The sequence below is a fragment of the Nothoprocta perdicaria genome, unplaced genomic scaffold, assembly GCF_003342845.1.
Source record: "Nothoprocta perdicaria isolate Ctin4 unplaced genomic scaffold, notPer1 scaffold_10, whole genome shotgun sequence".
Lineage (NCBI taxonomy): Eukaryota > Metazoa > Chordata > Aves > Tinamiformes > Tinamidae > Nothoprocta > Nothoprocta perdicaria.
Genome location: NW_020454094.1, coordinates 802,056 through 826,047, shown reverse-complemented (window position 1 = coordinate 826,047; position 23,992 = coordinate 802,056). Strand labels below are relative to the sequence as shown.

Below are 23,992 nucleotides of genomic sequence, written 5' to 3'. Positions count from 1 at the left end.
GCGCCCCCTTCCCGGGACCCTCCGCCTGGTTTTCCCTCTTCTGCCTGGCGACGGAGATGGAGCGACCCCGGCTCTGCTGGACCGCTTTTCCATAGCCATCCTCATCCTCCTCGTCGCCGCCGTGATTTTTTTATGCCCGTCTTTTTCCATGTGCGCTCTGGCAGCGGTGGGAGGACCCTTCGCCGTCGGCGCGCGGCTCCTGGGCTGAGCATCCCGAGCCCGCCGGCGCCGAATGTAACTTTGCCCGGGCGGCCGCGCGCGGAGGCCTCGCGAGGCGGCCCACGCCGCAGGTGCGCGCGCCGGATCATGGAGCGGAGGCCCGGCTCGGCGCGGGGCCCGGCGCCGCCGCTGCTGCTCCTGGGCTGCGCGCTGCTCAGCCTGCACCTCGGCGCCGGTGAGTGCGCGGCCGCGCCGCCTCCGGCCTCCGCGCGGCGGGTTTCGGGTGGGACCCCCGGCCAGGGGCCCCTCTGCCTCCCCCCCACCGGCGGCTCTGCTGCTTTGGAGGGGGCTGTTGGTGCCGCTGCCCGGAGGGAACGGGCGCTGAGCAGCCTTGGGGGAAAAGGGGAACCAAAAGGAGGGAAATGTGCAAAAATTGAAGGGGAGAGGAGCGAGGAGGGGGTGCGCTACGTGCGCGGGCGGCAGGGGCCGTGCGGGTCAGCGCCCCTTCCCCTCCGCGCCCTGGGGTGCTGGCCGCGGCCCCGGGGCGCCCCGGGCGCCCCTGCGGACACGGGGGAGGTTGCGGAGCGACGGAGAATGGCCGGGGGAGCGGCGAGGCGGCCGCCGGTCCCTGCCCGCGGCTCCCSACTCCCGGGAAGGACGAGGCGCCGGCCGTGGAATCGGACTGGAGCGGAGAGGGAAGGGACGGGAAGGGCARGCGGCGGGGGCGAGCTCGGGAGCGGGAGGGCTCTTTCATGGAGACATCCCCACAAGGGGAGCGGTAGCCGGGAAGTGTCGGCGGCGGAAAAGTGCCGCTGGGATTTGCAGGAGCGCAGGGATGCTCCGGAGCGCGGTGCGGGCAGCGGGATGCGGTGCTGGTCTCTCCGTGCTCTCGGAGCGCGGATGCGGAGCGCGGCCCTCGGAGGAGCCCTGCGGAGGGCGAGCGCGGAAGGGGCGGCGGAACCAGGGCCGTTGAGGCGGCGAACAATAGACACGGGCTGGCGGGGCTGTCCCCGCGCCTGCCCTGCCCAGGGGGTGTCCCCGCGCCGCGGGGCACGGGGAGGCGCGAGGGACGGCGCCGGGTCCGCCGGGCGCCGCCGCGCGGGATGGGGCTCGCGGGGCGCAGTGCGCGGCCCCGCGGGGACAGCGCCCGGAGGCGGCTCGGGGCCGGGGGCTGCAGCCGCTGCTCCCCGCGTGGCGCAGGGCGTCGCGCCGCGGTGCCCGCCCGCAGCCCGCGCTTCCCGCGCTCCCTGCTCGCTCCACGGACCTTCCCGGCAAGTGCTCCCCTGGAGCAGCCGCGGGGCCGCCAGGGGCCCGAGGGCCGCAGGGGAGMGGTGGGAGGCAGAGCACATCCCGGGATGTCTGCTGGCCAAGCGTCTCTGCGAGGAGGCAACAAGAGATGGCGGGCGATGCTTGCGCTTTTGCAAGGAGATCGGGAAAAGCGTCTTGAGCACGTGGGAGCAGCGGAGTCCCGAATCGCTACAACGCCASGCGCCGCTCTGCGTGCCTGGTAAAGGACCACGCAAAACTTGCTGTTTTGTCTCTGCGAGGTTGGAATTTAACCCATTGCAAAGGGATTTGGGGGATGAGCGTCTTCTACACTGGTTTAATTTGGGGCGAAATTTGGCGTGCAAGTGGCGCACTGGAGTCTGCGGCTGGAGCCGGGTCAGCCACCCGTGCTCCGAGCGGTGCCGTATCCACGAGGAGCAGCGGGTGAGCGCGGCCCGGCTGCGCTGCCCGCCTGCAGGGGAGCTCAGCTGCTGCCTTGGGCGACTTTCCCCTTGCTAGGGACTTCATCGCTCCTGTAGACAGCTCTCGTGTCACATACTTTTGCCCGTGCTCCTGCTTTTCCGGTGGAGTTGGGATCAGTGCTGGTTCAGGATAGTTGTGCTCATGCAGCTCCAGGGGTGAGCGCTGCCCAGGGACTGCAGAGCCCAGTGGCCAACAGGGAGCTCCTGCGCTCACGTGTGCTATGGCAAAGCCGTTGCTTGAAGGCTTTCCTTTAATCATCTTAAAACGACTTTCAAAGAAAACAGTGCTCAAAGAGGGGACCATATTCCTGAATTTTGGGGTTCCCGTTGTGTGGAACTGCGGGGCTGTGGGGGTCAGTGCYGCCCGGTGCCGTGATATGGTCCAAATAGCAGCAAACACCTTGAAACGTTGGCCTCATCTGAAGAGAAACCACACGGACAAATTGCACCACCGCCTTCATGATTAATTAACGGCAAAAAAATTCACTTGCTCTGATAAAAATGGTCCCTTGGGGGAAACATTGACCTAAATGTTGCGTTTCGCTTGCAATCCACAGTAAACATGTTGGACCTTGCTCCGCTTTCGCTCGTTGCCGTGCTCGCCCCAGCCAGCCTGCYGTGCTGAAGGGGCTCGCTCCGAGCAGCCCGCCGCGCTCCGGAAGCACCGCACGCCTGCGCTCCATAAACTCTATGATTCACCTTTCTGCTCATGGAAAGCAGCTGGAATCTCCCCTTGGAGCTGTTCTGGGTGCTCRATGCTCCAGAGTCCCCTCCTAAGACGGGTGGAGGGCCTAGGGCGCTGGAGATTGCAGCTCCTTGGGGTCTGCTCCGCGCTCGCTGTCGGGAAGCCCGTCCCGTTAGCGTGTCCCATGGGGAGCCGTGCCGACAGCGCGGCCCCGGCCTGCCGGCGGGACCCTCACCCGCGGAGCAGGCACGCTCGGCCGAAAGGCAGCGCGCGCGTCACCCTCACCGCSCGAGAGCCGCCCCTTCCCCTGCTCGGTCTCCGCTGCAGCCTTTTCCTGTCGGGCTGCAGTTAAGCCGGGCCCATCGCAGCGTGCGCCGAGCGCCGCTGATGCCTCCCTCCCCTCTCTGCTCGCGCGCCTRTGGTGATGCTGATGGGTGCAGTAATTTCATAAATGCTCCTGGGGATTCAGAGTGCACTGGGAGCTATTCTCAATTGCTGCCCAAAGTTTCTGCAAAGTGTTGGTTGTCAAACAGAGAAGCCGAAATAGCTCCCTGGAAATTATGTTGCCACCTGAGCATCTTCTTGTCCTTAAGGCAGAGTTCAGAACACAGAGCCTAGGGATGTTTTGGTGATTTTTTTTTACTTTTTTTTTTCAGTAGTGGCCCTACTTTCCTGTGCTGGGGGCTTCACAAGGTGCCTCCTGCCCAGCTTGGAGGCTGTGGGTGCCAACAACCATCACACGTGTTTGTGTGGGGAACAGGCGGCTGGGGCCGTGCCTGTAAGGGGCTGGTACAGGATCCTTTGCAATACTCCTGYGGAAGGATTTTAAGAGAGAATGGCGTGGCAGGCAGTGTAACTTATACACAAGTGGTGCCTCGAGGGCCTCATTCCCAAGCCAGCTGAGAYGTTTCCTTGTGGAGTCAGGAGCTGAAGGAGAGGCTGGAACCAGTTAGATGTTGGGCCTGGTGCTTGCAGGGGACCTCGGGCAGTTGGCCTTTTTTGCYGCTCTCAGAGGTTCTGGAGCAACCACTGTTAGTACCAACTCTTCGGCAGGAGGATAGCAGGGTTGTTTCTACGAGGACATCCTAGGAAGGACGAGGGCTGGTAGATCTGCAAGCTGAACTGCAGCTCACTGCTGTTTTGCAGTGCCCAGCTTGGTCCTTGTGTCCTGAGAGGAGAGTTTTTGTCCTAGAAAGTTAACGACTCAAAGCTGGTCTTGTCTCCATCCTCTCACAGATGCGAGTCTCAAGGGCGAGCGAGTGAGGAGAAGACTTCCCTCGAGCCCCATATTTAGTTTATTTGTGCTTGAGCTGCAGATCCCGCAGCCAGGATGGAGCCTGGCTCTGCAGGGGAGCTCCTGGTGGAAGAGGAACTGTTGGGTTGTGCGATATGATGGGCGGCTGCCGTCGGGGTGTCTAGGAACTGATCCCAGAAATGTTCCCTCAGTGCTGAGTGTGGGCTCCTTGTCTCTATTTCCTGGCGTTTCTTTTGGGGAAGAACGTAGAAGTGCTGGTGGCCGGAGCTAGTGTAGCAAATCCTGGAAGTCTCTGCAAGTGGCTRAAGGTCTGTGGCCAGGCAAGAGCGCAACCCACTGCGATGCTGGGACCACTTCCATCCTGCTCCRTGGAGAGCAGGGATCATCCCATCCTGTGCATTTCACACTCGCCTTCCAAGCGTCCTGCTGCTTTGCCGCGTTGCTCCTACCCAGCATGAGGATCGCTCCTCAGTGCTCAGAGCTCGCTCGGGTGAGACAGGCTGTCCGAGTCGCCTGCCCCTTCCCGGCAGTTTCATTGGAAGGGCTCCCGCCCGCACCTCGCGCTTCCGCTTCCAACGCAGCTCCTCCTTCCCAAAGTGAAGAGGGGCAGTGAATTACTGCAGCGCACTTTGGCAAACATGGCAAAGGAGGTAACAGCCTTAGATTGAGGCTTCACCTCTAAAAGTGCAGGGGGATTTCTGTGTGTTTGTTTCCAGAGGCCTCGGGACCTCTGTGTTTTCCCCAGGCACAGGGAATCCCTTGTGAGAYGCAGCGCGGAGCGAGTTATAAAATTAACTGGAACTGGCAGCTCTCATTTTACAGCTCGTGATTAGGAGGCTGCGAAACGGAGATGGGTTCATATCACTCAAGAGTGTCAAGGTCGGTGTTTCTTTTCATCATCCATCATAACTCATAAGCATAAGGATTGTCGGTGTCTGTGGCAGTCGTACGTGAAGTGGCCGCTCTCTCCGCAGCCCAGGCGTGTGGAGGAGCATCAGGCAAAGCCCCCAGGCAAGAAGGTCTGAATGCTTTAGACTGCTATAGAAAGAGAGAAGAAGGTTCTGCTGATGCATTAGGTGGGGTCTCGACCAGAATAAATCTTCTTGGATGTCACCRAGGACATTGTCACATCAACAAAATCCTTGGAAAACAGCTTGGTCGCTGTAACGGAGTGCCAATAACCAAGCGGCTTTGCGCTGGCAGGTGTGTTGATGGGAAGAGGGTTGGCAACATCTCTCTGGAGGGGGGTATCCCGTTACCACTAACTCTATCAAGCTTTTCCATCTGYGTAGGGAATTTGTCGGGAGCCAGTGTTGTGTTATTAAAAGCATCGCTTATATCTTGATTTGCGTCTAATTGAATTACATCGTTAGGAGAATCCGCTGGGAAGTGATGTCGCCGCGAGGACACCCGGCTCGCATGCAGGGCTTGGGGCTTGTCTGAGCCAACCCCACGACCGCCTGCCCGGGTACTAAAGTGGGGCGAGTTCCCTGCCCTGGCACAGGGGAGGAGTCCTGGGAAATGGGAGTGTTGGCTTGGGGCCACCCAAATCCCTTGGCACGGTCACTTCATTTCAAAATTTTTTTTTTCTTTTTTTTTTTTTTTTTGGTGACTCAAGTCTGGAATGGTTTTAATCTCTAACATGCAATAAAATAATACCCTGGCTTTTTTTTCCCCCATGCTCTTTACATAACCTTAATCTCTCTTTGTCACAAATTCTTGCTGCAAAGTGAGGCCACCAGTGCAGGAGCGCAAGGAGCATCCGTGCGTGCCGAGTCCCGCTCGCTGCTGCTTTCGTCCCAGCGCTCCTTGCTCTCGTATCGGGGTCACAGGACAGCCTTAGATGGGAGAGGTGGCTGCTGGTGACCGCAAATCCAGCTCTTGTCCAAACTCCATAAAACCCCAAGACTCGGCATAACATGTTCATAGACAGGGAACTACCAGGGTGGTGTCCAGCAGGGAAGGATCTCCATGGATTTCCAGGACTTTTGCTGAGTTGCAGATACCGTCCATGAAATCAAACATTGTGCCTCATGGAGGTGAAAAAAAAGGAATAAATAGTCTTTCGTGGCTGTTTTATTCACCGTCCATCACAGAGGGCSACCGTCTAGTCTTGGTGGCAGTGGGGCGGCAGCCAAGGTGCACCAGGAAGGTACTGCGGGGACAATAAACGAGATTATCCATCTCTGCGAGACGTAGAGAGCTGTAACATCAGTAGTCCCTTATAGCAGAGCCCCAGACTATAGTAGACCATTAGTTTTATTTAAGTAATACTCTTGACAGGATTTAATGGAAAATTCTCGCTACAAATCAATGGTGTGATTCAGTTCTCTGTTTATTAACGCATTCCTCAGATTGCGGATGAGCAAAACTACCTGAGTACAATTCAAATGGCCCTTAAATATGGAGCGTGCTGGGATTTGTGTGTCCCATAATTTATATGGCCAGGCTGTGCCTCAGTAAATGAGATCTGTCGCTGTGCATTAATATGCCAAATATCTGGTAGCRATAACTAATTAATTTGTCCTGATTGTTCTTGACATCTTTGACATCATCAGGAATTTCAGTGCGTCACCTTTTGTGGGACTCAGGGCTCTGCTGCTAAATGGGCTGATCCCATATGGAAGGTGAATGGCTTGTGTCAGGAATAAGCAAACCTTTTTGCAAGGTCGGTCTGGGTCACTGCATGACGAGAAGACATCAGAAAATGCAGCGAGTCGCGCCTGGGGCTGACATTGGCTTCCCCATTCGGCTCCCAGCTCCACGGGTGCAGGTTCCGACATCCCAAACGCTCCTCCATGGATGCAATGTGGGACTAAAGGTCCCGTGGAACTTTCCACAGCTAACGCTGTAAAGCTGGTGCAAAGTAGACCTTTTTGGTATACCTTGTTTTTCTACCAGGCTTTCAATCATCCCATGTATAAAATCTCCCTTTCCTCACCTGCTCTGTGATAGCACCGCGGCCTTTTGCTGATCCTGCTGCCGCCTGTGCGTGGGCTTTAGCCGGGAGGAAGGTGAACATCGCCGTGAATGCGGAGCGATGGGAGGCGCCTGGGGAGGGTGACAAAATGCAGAGCGTCTCGAGGCTGCGGGCGGCACGAGGGCTGCGCACAGGCAGAGCGCAGCGGTGACGGTGCCACCACGGGCAAGTTCCTCACGGGGACACAGTGGGCGGTTCTGTGGACGCATTAATGGCAATTTGACCATCAAAATGCTGTCTGTCAGCAGCTCGTCCTGATGCTTCTTGTTTTCTTGGAGCATTGACTGGTGGCAAATGTACCCGGTGATACCAGAACGGGAGCAGCTGCCTGTTTCCCAAACGCACGCCTAAGAATAGCCCGTTTGTCTCTTGGGAAGGAGCTGCTCTTTTACAGTTGCAATCAGTAGACGTTTTCCAAAACCCTTGGGCCGATGGTTCCCAAAACTAAAAACGCTGCTTCCGTGTGGTCGTCGCATGGGCTGGGTGAGCGCTGGTGGCCGCCTGGCTCCCGCCGAGCCGCACGAGGGGCTCCCCGCGGGTTCGAGCCCCAGCGGGTTGAAGGGCAGAGGAAGGGCTCCCTGTTGCATCGCGGAGCGGCTCCTCCCGGCCTCTGTGCTCCCCACGGCACCTCCTGAGCGCTGGCACCGGCCGTGAGGATGGCAGCCGGGGAACCGGGGTGGCAGCACAGCTTAATGGCCCGGCCTTGCTGCAGTATCTGCCTTGCACTTTTCTGCATGGATTTGGGAGCCGGGAGGAGTTTTTGCCAAGAGCCAGGTGCCAGGATCTGCTCTCCTGCAGGTCCAGGTGTGCAGCACTCCCTGGCATTGCCTGGAGTGCTGAAGGACATAGGGACAGCAGTACCTGCAGGTTTCTGCCAGTCGTGGGTAATGGATATGGCTCCTGATCACATCATCGTGGTTTATGGAAGTGTCAGAAGAGCGTTGGGAATCACCGTGTGCTTCCCTGAGGCGCAGTTCCCATGAGATTCTTGGGTTCTCCACACCTTCCTAAACTGGATGTCTATGGTGGGTGTGTGCCTTTGTGTGGCGTGGACACCATGTCCCTGCCTGTCCSTGCCCAGGGTCCCTGGGAGGCTCGGCCGGCCGGTTCGGGGCTGCCCGAGCCACCTCTGCTGCCCGCGTTGTCTCGGGAGAAGCGAGCGTCGCGCGGCGCCCGCCTCGGGCTTCGCGCCTGGGATTCGTTCTCCGGCCCTGCAGGGTTAAGAAACCCTAACAGAAATAGTGAAAAAAAACATGCAGGTTTTTTGCAGCCCTGTGCAAACAACCTCTAACGTGGGCTCGGGGCTGAATTAGCAAAGTGACCTCTGTGACATTTACCTAGCGCCGAGCAGCCGGCGAGGCCCCCGTATCCACCCATTCCCAGCAGCCGGGGAAAGGCCAACTACCAGAGGGGGGTTATTTATTTTATTTTATTTTATTTTGTTTTATTTTATTTTATTTTATTTTAACCACAAAAATCACAAATTACAAAAGAAAATCCCCCAAAATCATAAATCACAAATCACAAAAATAACAGCATGCCACAAGGGCAGAAAACCAAAATACGAGTGCCGTGGTAATTCCCAGGATCCTTTAGATTGTGATCTGCCCCAGGAACCTACAAGCTGGGAAGATTTGCCTTTCCCCGAGATTTGAATTGTTGCTGGTGGGGATCAAATAGTCATAATAGTATTTGGGCTTCTGAGAATCAGGAATTCGTTGCCAGATTAAGCCCGTTGTAGCAGTCTTTTGCCACTGGAGCTGCTGATTTCATAAACCGAAATCCAACGCTGTGCGTTGGAAGGCAGGGAAAGAGCAATTTCCTTCCTCCTGCTGGTGTTGGCAATCTCGTATAGTTCTGATACGTGGGCAAATTCAGCCTCCGAAGCGGCGTGCTATGTCTTCATTAAAGGAGGAGACAGCGGTAATGAACGGGCGCAACGTGGCGGGGCTGCCTGTGGGCTGCTCTTGGTGCTGGGTGGGATGCTGCGAATTCCAAACACCGGCTTTTGTTCCTGCTTTTATGCCCGAAGAGGCTCTGCGGAGGTGTGTGGGAGCAGCYGGGTGCTCCACGCTTTCCTCGGGATTTGGGGATGCCCTATCCAGATGCGGCGCGTTCCTGCTCAGCTCATGGGCGCAGGAAGAACAAGGTTGTTTGAAGCAGGAATTTGGTGTCTTCTAGTAATTAACAGTGTTTCGGACAGATTTTCTAGAGATAAATCAGAAGAGTGATTTCATGCCAACTTTGGGCCCCCTGGGGTTTTCTATTTTCACTTGCAAACAAAGACAAATTATGCGTTTTACGTACAATTAGTACATTTTAATGAATGATTAGAAAATTGCTGCGGGATGAAATTGCTGTGAGGTAAACTTTGACTTTGAAAGAAGGAAGRAAAGAAAAAACCCGCTGCATTTCCGTACACACTGCGTTCTTCTCCTGGCGTTTTGCTCTCCCACTCTCCTTCRTTCTCCCTGGCAGCGCGGGGGTCTCTCCGATGCTGCGGTTGGGATTGAGCGCTTGGGATGGGCGTCGAGCCTTCGGAGACCTGCAGAGCCTCCAGCTTCTGCCCTCTACGAGCTTACTCTGATAAAATTGGGCTCCCATTGGGTTTCTGTAGGAGGCTGAGCCCTTCCTGTCCACTGTGTTTCATGGAGCGACTTGTTTTGTGTAAGGAGGGCCGACATTGTGGAGAAGGGAAGTGGGGACCTGCAAGRCTCCTGTTACACCCAGGTTTCACAAAAACAGCCCCCCTCCCATCTCGTGGTGGAAATGTGTGTCTGACAGGGTGCTTGGCTGAAGGCATGCGGCGTTTCCTGGATYGAAATCTGTGATCTTTAATTTAAAYGGGTGGTTTAGTGCGCTATACGAACACACTAGTTAATATTCAATCTGACACTGAAATCACTGTAAGATGAAATTCCCTTCCCGTTACATTTTTCTGTAACCGTGTCCGCTAAAAGCCYGCTGCAGGTGAGCAATATCCTCGGGGGCACAAAAGCGGGGCCGGCTCTTGAGGCTGAAAAYGCGTCTCGCTGTTAGGGTCCCGCAGGGGCCGCGCAGCTTGGTGAGCCTGGCCCCACGTGGAGCAACGATGCGTGGCCCGTGAGCAAATGAAACGCTGCCTTCGGCCCCATTCTGCACCTCCAAATCCTGCGTCCCCATAAAAAGCTTTAGGAGATGTCCCGTCAGCAGGAGCAGGTCCCAGAGCAGGAGGCAGAGGGAGCTGCTCTGAGGTTGGCAGCTTTGGAGTCTGCAGCACCCGAGGTGCCATCATGGGACSGATGCTACTCCAGGGAAGAGAGGGACTTCTGTCTGACTTCCACTAGGTGAAAAAGGGACATAGATACCTCGGTGTGGGATGTGACGCCTCATGGGGGACCCAAAGGAGAAACCTCTGCCTTCCCACTTGTTCCTGAGGCTCCCGAGGTGTTTTCAGATGCTGCAGGACTGCTGTGAAATCCTGCATTTCCTCCAGATTTGGCTTTGAGTAATTACAGGGACTGAATCATTGATTGGTTATGCTTCCATTCCGAGGCTGCTTGTTATTTTAAAGCCAAGTACTGTAAATGGGCAATCAATATCAGGCTGAAGGTACATGGCGTCACCTTTTGCGATGGCTGATCTCTCTCCCTCCGTTGTCATTTTGTAGAGGCAAAGGACAGGAAACTGAGCTCAGACATCTCCTCTGACCAATGCTCTAGAAAATACCCRTTCTTGAAAGGAAGCCCCCTAAATGCCCCGGGAATCATGCTGAGAACCTCCTTTGACAACCTTGCTTGAAAGGACTCTCTGGGCCTCTGGGTGACGAGGACCAGGGCCTTCTCATGGCCTTCTCACCCCTAATGTGGCAAAGGAGAGGACAGCAGGTCAGCTCTGTGGACCTGCTGCTTCCACGGGGGCTGTTTCCAGAGCCGGGTGGCAGCAGCAGCGCTCTGGGAACAGCTCTGGGCTCCCCAGGATAAGGGGACAAGGTGCCCCGCATACCCCGCTCCGTGGGGATTTCCTTTTCTTTATGGGAAAAGTTGGATTCTTATCACCGGGGGCCTGCGAGGTGTTGGAGAGCGGCATTTCATACGTGCGGTCCCCTCTCCGTGAGCATCTTCCCTTGTTTGCTGGGATGGCTGCGGATCCTTGTGGCTGGACAAATGGGTATCCTGCAAATCGAGACCCTTCCCGGGGAGCTGCTTCCTGGGAAGAGCTGCGGGCAGCCACRTGGGTGTTCCCTGCTCCTCAGCCAGCTGAAACCAAGTGCTCGCAGCTGCTCTGACGGTGCCGCTTGTTTCAGTGTCTGTAACGACGAATGAATGGAGCAGATTTTCTGCCCACCTTGTTCTGCAGGCGCTCGCTGCAGGAAGGAGCTTCGCAGGAAGCTGCAGGAAGGAGCTTCGGACACGGCGCTTCGCATGGGTCTGCTCGGGGTGCTCGGCTCCCTGCAAGCGCCCGGCGGCTCGAGGCCGCCGCACAACCGCGCTCCCACCACCGAAACCATTAGCATGTAAACCATTAGTACAAAGTACTATAGAAGCCTGGCTTCCATAGGAGTGCGGACCTAGTGCTGGAAGCGGGAGATGCTCCTTGGATCGTGGACTGGGTCAAATAGCCTCTCAAGGAGCAGTTGCTTCCCCGCATGGGAACGGGTCGAGTTTTGGAAGGAAATCAGTGCCGCACTTCCCAACCTGGACTAGGCAGATAAACCCCCTCCTGTYTCTTTGTGGCTTGATCCAGCTGTTAGTTTTCTGTCGTGCTGAAAGCTGTTTTAAGAAGGAAATAATGAATCCGTGGGACTTATCTGTGGGAGATTGTTATGTTCTTGGAAAGATTAAGGAGGCTTTGGGATTCTGTCCCTTGCTTTACTGGGATGCGTTGCCTTTTTTGTTATTGTTGTTGTTTTCAAAATGTTTGTCCTTGAAGTCAGAACACAGGACTAATATGTCTCAGTAAATACATTATAAATAATATATGCATAAATAAATATATTATGAATATATGCATAATAAATCAGTGCATACGATTATTCCACCTTCCTTTCCACATGAGTATTTGCTGCTATTTTTTGCTGTTTCCTTAGGTGACAGGAATGGGGCACTGAGCTATCTAAGGACCTGGGTTTGGGTGTTCCCCCACCCCAGTACCCAGCCCCTGTTCCCACGGGATGCCGCTTCCTCCGTGGGGACAGGGAGGGGACAGAGGGTGCCAGCACCTCCGCAAATGCCCTGCGCCTCCTTTTCAGTGTTATTTTAAGCAGTGACATTAACCAGTGGGCTTGGGGGTGCAGTTCGGTGCCTGTTGGACCCTCAGCTACATGGGCAGGATGTCCTGGCCAACCTCCTTCGGCTCCTGCGTGGTCAGCGGATGGGCACCAGGACCACGGAGGAAGAGATGCAAGAGTTCCCTGCAAGAATTCCTGGCAAGAATGTAGCTCGGGATTGGGCAGGCCTGTGTGCTGTATTCCTGCGGGTGCCATGCATGCACCCTCTCGGCTTCGAGCTGCCTTGAAATTACCAGGACAAAATGACGATAAGCTTTAAGAAAACCAGTCCAAATCCATTTAAGGCTGTCCCAGGAGCGATGGGCAGAGGGTTGGAGCATCCCAAATTRGGACTGCTTGTCTTGAGCGAGTCTAACAATGAATTGCTCTGTCCTAAGCAAGGGCCTGATTGCAGTGATGGGAGGCGGCCGGGCGACTGGAAATCAATAGCCAGGCAGGACTCATTAATAGCCCGGCAGGACTCATCAGTTTGCAGCAGCGGGGCCCGGATCCGCGCGGCCGGCTCCCGCTGCGGGGCCGCGGGGAGGCGGTTGCTCCTGGCACAGCAGGGTTTGGCTCTGGAGCTGTCCCAGCTGCCTTCCCCTGGCTTAGGGAGCAGCTTTGGGTCCCGTTTCTCCACAGGGTTCCCTGCCTGCCCAAAGCCCCTCGGCCGCGTGACCCACGCAGCCCTGCGGCCTCCTCTGCCCTTGCTGCTCTTGCATCTCCTGCCGTGCGTCCAGGCCCTTCCTCCAAGAGGATGGGTTAGATTAAAAGGACATGAAGAGTTTAATATGAAGACAGGCCCCCAAAATGATCTTTTTTTTTTTTTTTTTTTTTCACAAAAATCGCAGGGCTCCGTTTTCCACCCGGAAACCCAAGGAGGAGACGTTGTTGGCAGGTGGGCTCAGGCAGCCGTGTGCCAGGCGCCCTGGTCGGTGGGACGAGCTCAGGAGCTGCCCGCTCCGCTCCGCTCCTGCTTCCCCCTGCCCTGCTCCTGCAGCCCCGTTCCTGGCTGCGGCCCCTGCGTCGCGGTGAGAGCGGTTCCAACATCTTCTTTAAAAATGGGCATATACAAATTTACATGTGCACATGTTTCTATAGAGTGACCAAAAGCCCTGCGGAGATTCTTAGCTGCTGAGTTACTATCAGAGGGATGTAGGTACCAAAGCCCGATGCATGCGAGTGAATATATAACCCAGGCGTTTCTGCAGAAAGGTCACAGTAAAACCAGGGGCTGCGAGAATGTTAAAAGTATTTCCAGAAATCTATAGGATTTTTTGAGCCAAGATGCTGTAATGTGTAAGGAAGGTGATGGAGGACTCGAATTTGGCTCACACTGCACAGTTTTAGGAGTTTAGTTAGTAGCAGTTCTTCTATTATTTCATCCTCCAGCATTGTATTAAGTGAAMAAGCGGTCAGTGATGACCTCCGTATCTCTGGCTTTAAAAAAAAAATGAAAACTTTAATACAATTTTTGCTAAATAGAGCCGGAGAATTAACTATAGGAAGCTTTTACTGCCAGAGCTTTAACATTACATCCCATATTGTTACAAAGATTCCTTATTATTAACAAAATTCCATGCATCCTGTCTTACTCATGGTGCATGCAAGACCTCCTTGGTGTTACTGCCCGACAGGAATGCGTTTCTTGGGTTACATTTTGGGGAGGGTGTATTTAAATTCTACATGGAAAATGCAGCCCAGCTTTAGAACTGATTCCCTGAGCGAAATTGCCTGGCTCGGCCTGTCGGGGATGGCGCTGGGGTTGGCAGGGAGCCCTGGAGCCGCCTCCGGCATCTCYGCGGATGGAGCCTCCCCAGCCTCCCAGGTTCAGAGCCTGGCTGAAGACCAGGGAGTTGAAGGGTTGTCCTGGTGTGGACCTGGCTCTGTACAATGCTATCAATTCAGCATTACATGGATTATACAGTGCATATTAATGGTAGATATTAATATTGGGTAAAACTATGGAGTGCACCTCTATATCAAGCAATATAGTTAAGGTGTRTGCGCCGTGCTGGAGCGTGCTGCTCTGCTCGGTGCCTCCTTGCAGCACTCCCACCTTCAGGTACCAGGTGTTGGGCTTTGTAATTGGCCCAAATGCAGAATTTAATTAGCTGTCAAACGCTTCTGTGCTGTTCGGGTTATCATTATTCCCGGATGCTGAGAATCGGTACCCAAATGCATTTTGCAAAGTAGCGGGCGATGAATTAAAATAACAAAGGCAAAGCTCCGCGCGCAGCGCTGCAATAAGGGCTCTTTTGTTAATAATTGCGGCTGAAACCCYGGCGATCCTCAGGAAATCATAGATCCATTTGCCAGGCGCTGCCGTGGTGTCTTGAGCCCGGAGACCGCGGAGCTCTTCAGGAGGAAATTAATTTCCCAGCGCCGCCGTAACTGCAAGCGCCCTTTCTGGTGGTGTTTCCAAGGCTGGGGCTCGGGGCCGTGCGGGTGAGGATTCGAGGAGAGTCTGCAGAGGGTCTGGTGCGTTGGATTCTGTGTTAGGATTTGGGATTGCTTTGCTTGATGCCGGGGAGGAATCTCATATACCGTGATACAGGTGTTGGCACGAGGCACCTGCCACCTGCACCTGCGTTTCAATCCAAGTGACAAATTTGGAGCCAGTTAAAAGGAACCAATTAATCGAGCCCGGTGGGTTTTCTTCCCGTTCCGCTGAGGTGAGTTTGGACCACGGGGTGATTTGGGGTTGCAGTGCCCGTGGCAGCGGTGCTGAAGTGTCGCACGCAGCGGTGCAGTGATGCTGCTCGCGGCGAGGAGAGGCCCGGGCGCTGCRAAGGGCCCACCGGAGCCCGCGTGCCAGCGCCGGCGGCAGCTGCGCGCGGCCGGAACCTGGCGTTCCTGTCCTCAGCTGCAGGGACTTCCTTCAGACCTTCGCATTCCTCAGGTTATAAAAGTAAAGCGTGTATCTGATACAATATTTATGCCTTTCGCTTCACAGCTGAGATTTAAATACTCAAATTTTATGTCAAAAAAAAAGTGCAAATAGAATATTTACAGATCATTGCAGACCGCAGGGTATCTCCTCCTGGATTACTTTGCAGCAAGCGCCAAAGGGATATTTTATAACTTTTAAAACTAATTCCCTGTTCTTGCTTCGACATGACCTCCTTGTAAGCTTATTACTGAGTGCTGCTCGGCCTGAAGTGGCGAGTGGAGCTGCTGGGTTTGGAGGCTGCAAGAAGCCCCTTTTCCCCGGGGTTCCTCCCCAAAGCCTTGCGGATCCTGGGGGGATAGGGAGGCTGGCAGAGCTGAGGGGGGCTGCGGGTGCCCTGAGCCCCGCGGAGGAGGTGGAAGAAGGAAGAGCGGTGACGGTACCGGCTTCCCGATGGAGAAGTGGCTCTGTTCAGAGATGAAGTGATGGGAAATCTGCACAACAGACATTCCCAAGGGATTTCCCATGCCTCAATTTGTGCCACAAATTAATTATAGGGAAGGAAGCAGCAAATCCKTTAATTCTTATAGTTGGGCAGTAATGGAGTTGTCGCGACTTTCTGGGATGCCGACGYGCTCCATAAGCTGGGCTCAGACACGGGGCGAGCCGCAGGCATCGGCAACGCCCGCAGGCTGGGATTTGGATCCTATGGACCTAAAACTGGTTTTCCATCTGCTCGGGAAGCTGGGGGAAGGGAGGGAAGACGTCAGTTGAGATAGAGCGAGCTGGAAGGCGAGAGCGAAGCCGGAGCGAGTCTGGCACTCCGGGCTGCACRGAGCCTGGCAGGCTCCAATTCCCAAGGAAAAGCTTCATGAGCTCCAAGGGCTCCCTTCTCWCTGTGGCCTGCGTGCCGGCTCCGAGTGACACTGAGGGGAGTCATCCCCAGGGGAAGAGCCTGGAGGAGCTCCCGTAGGAAAAGCGGTGTCCTTGGGTGCCCTGCAGTAACCTGGAGCCTCTGAGACCTGCTGGGGCTGCARGCGGGCGCTGCTGGAGCTGGCAACGCTCCCGCCTGGTGTCTCCCGAGCTGCTGCGCCCGGGGAGGACACAGGGTCTGGGCAGTTCAACACTGAGGGAGCAGAGGAGCGCTGGGATGTGCGAGCGTGACCRGGATGCTGGGCCATTTCCTGACAAATACCTGAGGGGAGAACGTAGGGAGGAAGGGGCCAAGCTCTTCTCAGTGGTGGCCAGTGCCAGGCCAAGGGGCAGTGGGTGCCAGTTGCAGCGCAGGCAGCTCCATGTGGCCGTGAGGAAGAGCTTGTTTGGKGTGAGGGTGCCCAGCCCTGGCCCAGGCTGCCCAGGGAGGCTGCGGAGGCTCCTGCTCTGCAGATCTGCCAACCCGCCGGGATGTGASCGGGTGCCCCGAGCTCTGGGTGTCCCTGCTGGAGCAGGGGGTGGAATGGATGATCTCTAGCGGTCTCTTCCAACCGCATCTGTCCTGGGATTCTGTGGTTCTGTAACTGAGGCAGCGTTTTGGGGCTCCGTAGGCCCTGCTCCCRCGCCCCATGTCCGGAGCCTTCAGCCCGCCGCACATCCTCAGGCCCGCAGAGTGACCCAGCCCCCCGACGCTCCCCCTGCTGCTCTGGGGGTCCCCCCGATGCTCCCCCTGTTGTTCCGGGGCTCGTGGCGCTCGCACAGGTGCCCTGTCCTGCCAGCGCCTGCTCTGCTGTGCGGGGCTCTGCGTCCGCGCGCTGCGCCGGGGGAGAACACGCTGCTGTCGTTTGGAAGCCTCCGTGTCAGGACACATTAAAGTGGGACTTAGTCATGGGTAATTAGCAAGCGTTGACCTGCATGGTGGCTTATACCATGTTTCACAAGCTGCAAAGGGGCGTTTTGGTTAAGAACAAAAGCGYCGCGTGTTGCTGCAGGGCAGGACRGGCGGCAGGGCGCGTGGCCGGGCGCAGAGCGGTGGCAACGCAGCGGTGCCCGACCCGCGCGTCGGGCGGTGAAACCCCTGCAGCGACTGTGCCACCCACCTCCTCGTTCCCTCAGTCCCCTGGAAATGCCGRCTTTGCCCTGAGCACAGGGGCAAAGAAAAGGAAGGTGGGAGGGCCGTCCCTTCTGTAGCAGGTTGTTTCTCCTGCCCRCTGGCAACAGCACCCGTGCGGGGCAGGACCCTGGAGCGAAACGCTCGGGGATGCTCTGCCAACGGTGAACACAGACACACTTCGCTCGGCACAAGCGCCCTGTCCTGCAACAGCCTCCACCTTTGCTCGCCTTCCCGCAGCCCCCCAAGTGGCTTCTGAGCAACAGCTGGGCGCAGGATTGATCTCGGCCTGCCCGTGGGTGCCAAGTGTCCTCGGGCTCCCGTGGAATCTCCAAAAGCAAAAACCCCTGACTTTATTGCCAGGTTTGAAAAGAAGCTCCAAGTCCTGAGTTACCAACACAAAGAGCTTTCATAAATGAATTTCCAACTTTAGTAACCCAGGAAATTGAAAATGGAGGAGAGAGAGAGGAGCAGTGAATACATCCTCGCTATGAAGCAAATGCACCTAAGATCCAGTGGTAAAAGATTGCAAGTTAGCTGCGAGGTATTTTATGTTCTATATCTTGAGTTGACTCTTTTCCAGCTTTTCCTGAATGAGACTGTCCTAAAAGTTTCAGGTCTGACAAGTAGGTGCCCGGGGGCTCAGCAGCGCCCAGGCCACGGGCCGCAGCCGCGAGATGTGGTCCCTGCATCCCCTGTGTCCCCTGCGGAGCGGCTTTCCGGGGACCTCCGCGTTCCAGAGCGGCCTCGTTCCTGCCAGGGCGGTTCTGTGGCAGCAGACACAGAAACTTTCAGGGCTGACTGACTGCCCCGTGCCGGGTGACTAATCAGTGACTGATCATCATTCACTCAGCCACATGGACCTCGGAGAAGTAAGCACAGCCGGGCACCTGCAAGGGCTGCAAAGCTTGCAAACACCTGAAGAATTCCAGGGCAATTTTTCTAGCGCCTTTCCAAGCTTTAAACCCTGTGTAGGGAGGCAACAAGAACGCTGTTCTTTCCCTGTGGTTTCACCCCAAATCCATGTTGGTCTGTCTGTGCCTGGGACATGGCTCTACCTGTTCCTGTCACCGGCAGCGGTGCGGTTTGCATGGGTGAAGGACGGCCAACGAAGGCCCTAACGCAGCCCAAACATGTTCAATGTCCGCTTCATGTCACCTGCTGCTGCTCACCACGCGTGTTACATGTATGTGTGTGTATATGGCTGTAAGTACACACACACACACTCTGTAAATAGATACCCACAGATAGCGTGTGCTTACATATACACACACCTGGTCTATAGGTATATATGCACATGCTATCTGTAGAYATGAACACTCTCGCCACGTAATATATCTTATGTTTACAAGAGCAAGGGATTAAGAAAGGACCTACCTGAGAAGAAAGGAAAACAGAAAGGAAAACAGATCAAAGCTCTTTAAGCAGCTTGTGCCAAAACCACAAACCAGTTTTGTATTGTTTTAATTTCTCCTTAATTAAATAGCTTAATTTAATCCGAAGTGCTGCACTGAAGTACTGCRCGGGCAGTGCCATCCCGTTCCCTGTTGCTGCCAGGCAGTTCCTCCTGGCCTCTCTCTGCCCTGCGTGGGCCCATCTCCCTGCAGCTCGGAGGGGTCCCTGGCACTCGGGGCACCCTGGGCTTTCCAGGACGGGTCCCCTCTTGCGGGCAGCCGGGGCTGGCCCATTCCCGCGTGCTGGGGTTGTGGCAGTGCCACCTTTGTTGCGACTTGGCACCCTCTGGGCTGTGCAAGGGCCCCCGGTGCGAGGGTCCCCCGGCCCGCGTCGCACAACGTGGTTGTTCCAAACAGGAGCAATCCGAGGCCCTGCTTTGCCAGGAATTGCTTTAAACGCTATTGACAGAGCTGACTTTTATCTCCGAATTAGCCCCACGTAAAGTATTTGTGTCTAAAGAGGAAGCAGCAGGCTGCCGTTATCGAAACCGCTTGAAAGGGCTGCTCTGCTGATAGCGCCGTTCGGGCTGCTCTAGACAGCATCAAACGGGGAAAAGAAGACAAAAAAAAGGGAAGAAAAGGGGTTGAAAGGAGACGGTGCYGCACAAATGAGCTCCCTGTGTCTGCTGCTGTGCAGACACGTCGCCTGTGTCGGACACGGGCCCTTCTGTGTCTCTTGAAGGTCCTGAACACGCAGGGAGAGATCCAGAAAGACGAATATTCCTCCATTCATTTTTAAAGCATGAAGACTAAGCCTAAGGAAACACTGATAAAGCGAGTAGCAAAGCTGCTGTAAACCCATCTGTTAGACTGGAGTCAAAGTCATCTTGGAAACATGGAGGTAAAGCCATAGAGATTGGTGCAGAGTAGGAAAATACATCCAGATAAACACTGAAATCTGGAAATAATCTTAACTGCTAGCTGTTAATCCCACATAAATTCAAACGAGCTGCTGGCCTTTTTTAAATCATTGCAGCTGAAGTGTGCTAAATATGATATTTTTGGTCAGGTCATGTATTTATCCTAGGCTTCAGAGGAGAAGAAGGATTGGGACTGTACAGTACTACTGACATCAGGAAAAAATACATATTTTTAATATACTTGAATAGCTAATAGTTTAATCYATATAATATTAACAAAATTAACAGTGCTGTGAAGCGAGAGGAAAGAAAGCCCGTAGGGTGTCGAGGATGTTCCCTGCTGTCCCCGAGGGCTCCCGGGGCTCCCACGAGCTGGAGCAGGGAGGAAGGAGACGAGGGAGGAGGGGAGGGAAGGGAATCAGGAGGAARGGCTGGCATTCCCTGGAGCACCGCGCGGGCAATGCCGGGCGCTGCTCGGGACAGGCTCGGTGCTTGTCCCACGCTGTTTTCCCCCTCCATGCTTTATTTCCTATAAGTCACAGCAGTTTTCCAGCTTGCCTGTTGTGAGAGCCGGGAGCTGCCCGGATGGATGCAGGATGMTCAGCCCGGAGCATCCCCCTTCCCRGCCCAGCTCCGCTCTGCTCCTCAGCCCTCCTGTCCCTGCCTTGCTGCCGCTTGGGTTGCAGCTCTGTTTGCTGTGCTCGGGGCAGGATCAAATGTGGAAATTTCTCAAGAGTCGAGCAGGAATCCTCCGGGCTCGCGGCTTTGATACACAGACACRCGCTACTGGGGGTGCTCAAAATTAGGGTGATGAAAAGGAGGGATTTAGATAAGAGCATCTTTCATTTCACCTCTCGCTGCAGAGCAGCAGTCAATTAAAGCGTCTGCGGGGGATTTGGCTTCCCCTTTTGTCGGGAATGGCTGTTTGTGCAGGGAGCCGGAGCGCTGCYGGCTGCGGGTGCGGCGGCCACCACGGGGGTCCCGGCCCCGCCGCCTGGCCCCGCTCCCTGCTCCGGCAATTCCAGACATCGGGACGCACGCCGCTTCCCGATCCGCCTTGTCTTTGCCATTTCCCYCAAGGAGCATCCATGTGTTGTGCCTGTATGCATATGTAGCTTATGGATTGATTTTTCTTTAGCAGTCAATAAAGCCAAGCGCATGGAGGGCCCTGAGTATCATAAATATCCTCCGAGCAGTTTACGGAGTATCGGCTTCTCTCCCTTCTGCTTCTGCTCACGCACATGAGTTTATGAGGACTCCTATCTTGGACGTTAAGGGTCTGCTTTGTTCGGGGTACCAAATAGTATCTATTTGGATATATTCATAAGGAGAAGCAGTCTCAGAGATGAGACCACTGAAATGCTGCAGAGTCTCTGGTCGCTCCATCCCACGTCATTCCGCACTGCCTGATACTGCTTATCGGTAGCTCCATCAAAGGGAGTGCTCCTTATCGAGAGGTTTCTATTTTCTTTGGTCAAAACACATTGATTTTCTTGCATTAAAAATTAAAGGATGAGTCTCGTGGTGCTGTCGGTTGTGCCTGGTTTTCAGCTCTTACGTTGCGATGGGACATGAAGGCAGGTGTGAAGCGCGGCCGGCGCATCTCCCCCGGGTCAAACCCTCCTGTGAGCTGGTAGAAGCTCGTGGCTGTGCCTGCTGCCAGCGGGGAGTTCCAGGCCCTGGAAGGGGCTGTGTTCTCCAGGGGGAAAGGGGAGTGTTTTATTCTCATCCCGTGCGTTATAGGAAATAACACCCAAAAGCAAAAAGAAACACCTGGATCTGAGGCAGTATTGTGCCTGTGTCTGGCTCCGGTAGCTGCTAAAACACAGCGTGTCAGCACGAGGAAGGCGCTAACCTGAGGGCTGATGCACTCCCGCATGAGCCTGAGCCCGTGGGTTCCTGCGTGCCGGCGCTGCCTTTTCCTGAGGTTTGCCTTTTCCTGAGGTTTGCCTTTTCCTGAGGTTTGCCTTTTCCCGAGACTTGCCTTGTCCTTTGCCGAACTGAAGCCGTGCTTGGTTGAGGCAGGAATTTTAACTGCTCTGGAGAATCCACCCGGGATTTAGGAATGTGAAGTGGTCCAATGCAAAGCCCAATACACCAAACCTGCCAAAACAACAGGTTTTAAATGAGAACATGGCAGAGGATCATTTCAAACAGCAGAACCCTTGACATGAAGTGAAAGTGGGGAGATCCTTTCGTATGAATAGTTGATTCCCGAGGCGCTTCCTGAGAGCAGCCGGAGTGCTGGGGAGCTGGTCCTGGCAGGACCTGCTGCTCCATGATTTAGGGCCAGAGCTTTGGTGTGTCCCTGCCCAGGACTGTATTTTTGTGCTTTGCTGTCTGAGGTCCCTAAATCCTGAAGAAATAGGATGCTAAAGTACCAGACACGGTGAACCAGTCACTGGAGTTGGACATGGTGGGCCCGTGGGCTGCATGGAGAAGCTCTGTGGGGCGGCTGAGTCCGAAGCAGCGTCGAGATTCAGGGCCCTTGAGCGTGGCCGCGCCGAGCAGCCGCGCGTGGGGCTGCCGCTGTCCCGGCAGCCGCGCTAGCTGTGTGTCCGGCAGCGTGGCCCCGCTCCCCGCGCCCTGCCAGGACACGCAGCCAATTACTATCGTTATCTCTTAAAAAACAGGAGGCTCCTGACCCTGCACCAGGCAGCTTTTTATTTCGCTTTGGTGGCATGCAGATTTCTGAGCCTCAAGCACCACTGCTTTATGGACAGCTCCGGTGCTTGTGAGTCCCGGCAGCCCTCGCTAGCCGTAATCCCGGGCGGATTTGCGGATCCCRTGTTTACGGCGGCACTCGAGGTGCTTCCCGTGTCCCTGAGGCTCTGTGCACGGCTGCTCCTGCCCTGCCCTGGCCAAACCTGAGTTCCTTCCGCAGGGCGATTCCGCAGCCGCATTCCAGGTTCGGGCCGCCCGCTCCGCAGGGCCGGAGGTGCCGGCTGCAGCAGTGGCCATTCCCGGTGCCTCTTGGTTCTTCCCGGACCCCTGCAAGGTGACGCGGCTCCTGGAGCCGCTCTGAGGGAGTCACTCCGGGATTCTCTCCCGGAGGATGGGCTGCCGCTTGCTGCCTCCGTGGCCCCGCTCCCGTTGGCGCCGCCGGCTGCCAAGTGGCGCTGCCAGCCCCGCTCCGCGGCGAGCAGAAGGGAAGAGTCAAAGCAGGAGCGGAGCCTCTCCAAAATGCAGTCTCGGCGTAAGGAGCACTTGACTTCCCTGCAAAAAGATTGATGAGTTGTTGCTAAACACTGCCAAGAGCGTTTCTTCACTCCAGATTACCCGGCGATGAGATAAAAGGGCTGAAAGAAAGATCCAGCATCTCAAAGGCTTCTAATCTTATGTTTTATGCATTTTTTTCTGAATGTTTGATATTTTATTGAGTTGTGTTTTTTAACCCCCTAAGAAAGGTTAAAACTTTTTTTTTTCCCTCAAAAATCAGAGGAATGTTAATTTTATCCTGTGATTTACGTGTTCTTGGAGCTGGGATATTATTTTTGTGGCGTATTTACTGTACAGGCATCAATAGTGAACTCCTGACGGGTCGTTCCGGCGGTAGCTGAAATGCTTGAGACCGGACGGGCAGACAGCCGGCTGTGGTTGGAAGCGACCGGCCTTTTCCCTCCTTTGCCTCCGTGCTCGGTACCAACGTGGATCAGGATGTGCCTGGCTGAATTCCAGAGTGGAGCTGGGARTCGGGATGGAGCCGGCGCCTCCGTGTCCCACTGGAGCGTCGTGGGAAGATGCGGGAATGCCTGGGCCCTTAGAAATGGTTTGGTCAAAGGAAGCCACAGTAATCAGCACGAGAGCAGGACAAGCACATTTACAGACCAGTAACACCCCCAAAGGGCTGAGAGAAATTGGACGGATTTTCTTTTAATGCCGGGAAATCTCTGTGCCCTTCTCAGCCCTGAGAGCTACCAGGCGGTGGACACGGTGGCAGGTGACTCACGTTAAGGTGGAAAGGTCCGTTTGAAAACGTGTCCACGGTGCCCAAGTTTTAACTGCAAACCATTAGCAGATGGGCAGCTACCCCACAGCTCTCCTGTCCTCAGAAGAACCTGGGTGAGAATAAAAATGACCAATTTCTCCTTCACTCATACCAAATAATGGTGAGTTTTTGCTCTTTGATGCAAACACCCTACTGAAATGCAGTAATTCAGCTCTAGCAAAGTAATGTTGTCCGCTTAGCAGCAAAGTTATGATTTAGCCTGAGCTTTGGTAGAACCCAGTGCAAACATTTTGGCACAATCATTGCCAGGGAGCGGCTGGAAAGAGAGGGGACTGCTGTAACCTGCTCCCAGGCAGTGCTCGTGTTTTGTTTGGAAATTTGGGGGAAAATGGCAAGCTGCACACGTGCACTGAGGCTGCGATGATGGAAATTGTAAAAATCACCCTTTCGGTTTTATGGAGACATAAAACTCTATCGGTTGCCTTGAAAAAGCCATATTTCAGAAGAGGTGGAGTCCTTTCTCCTAGGATTTTTCCCCCTGAAAATTACCCTTTAAGGGAATAAAGAAATAATGAAGTATTGACAAGGACAGAGGGCAAGAAAATTATAGCTTGCCTTGATTATTGCAGTATTCTTTATAGCTCTCTCTTCCGATTATGACACGGTTTAAACATACTGCTTTTTGCAGCCCGACCATAAATATCTTTCTAATGCTTCTGA

General features: G+C 55.1%; 1 protein-coding gene across 1 annotated transcript in view; it reads left to right on the top strand.

The window, feature by feature from the left end:
• Positions 1 to 306: 306 nt before the first annotated feature.
• DCC (DCC netrin 1 receptor) overlaps positions 307 to 23,992 on the top strand; it is a 349,458-nt gene continuing 325,772 nt past the window's right edge. The window contains exon 1 of the mRNA XM_026038936.1: positions 307 to 394. Within this exon, the coding sequence (XP_025894721.1) occupies positions 307 to 394 (88 nt within the window). The remainder of the gene's footprint in view (positions 395 to 23,992) is intronic.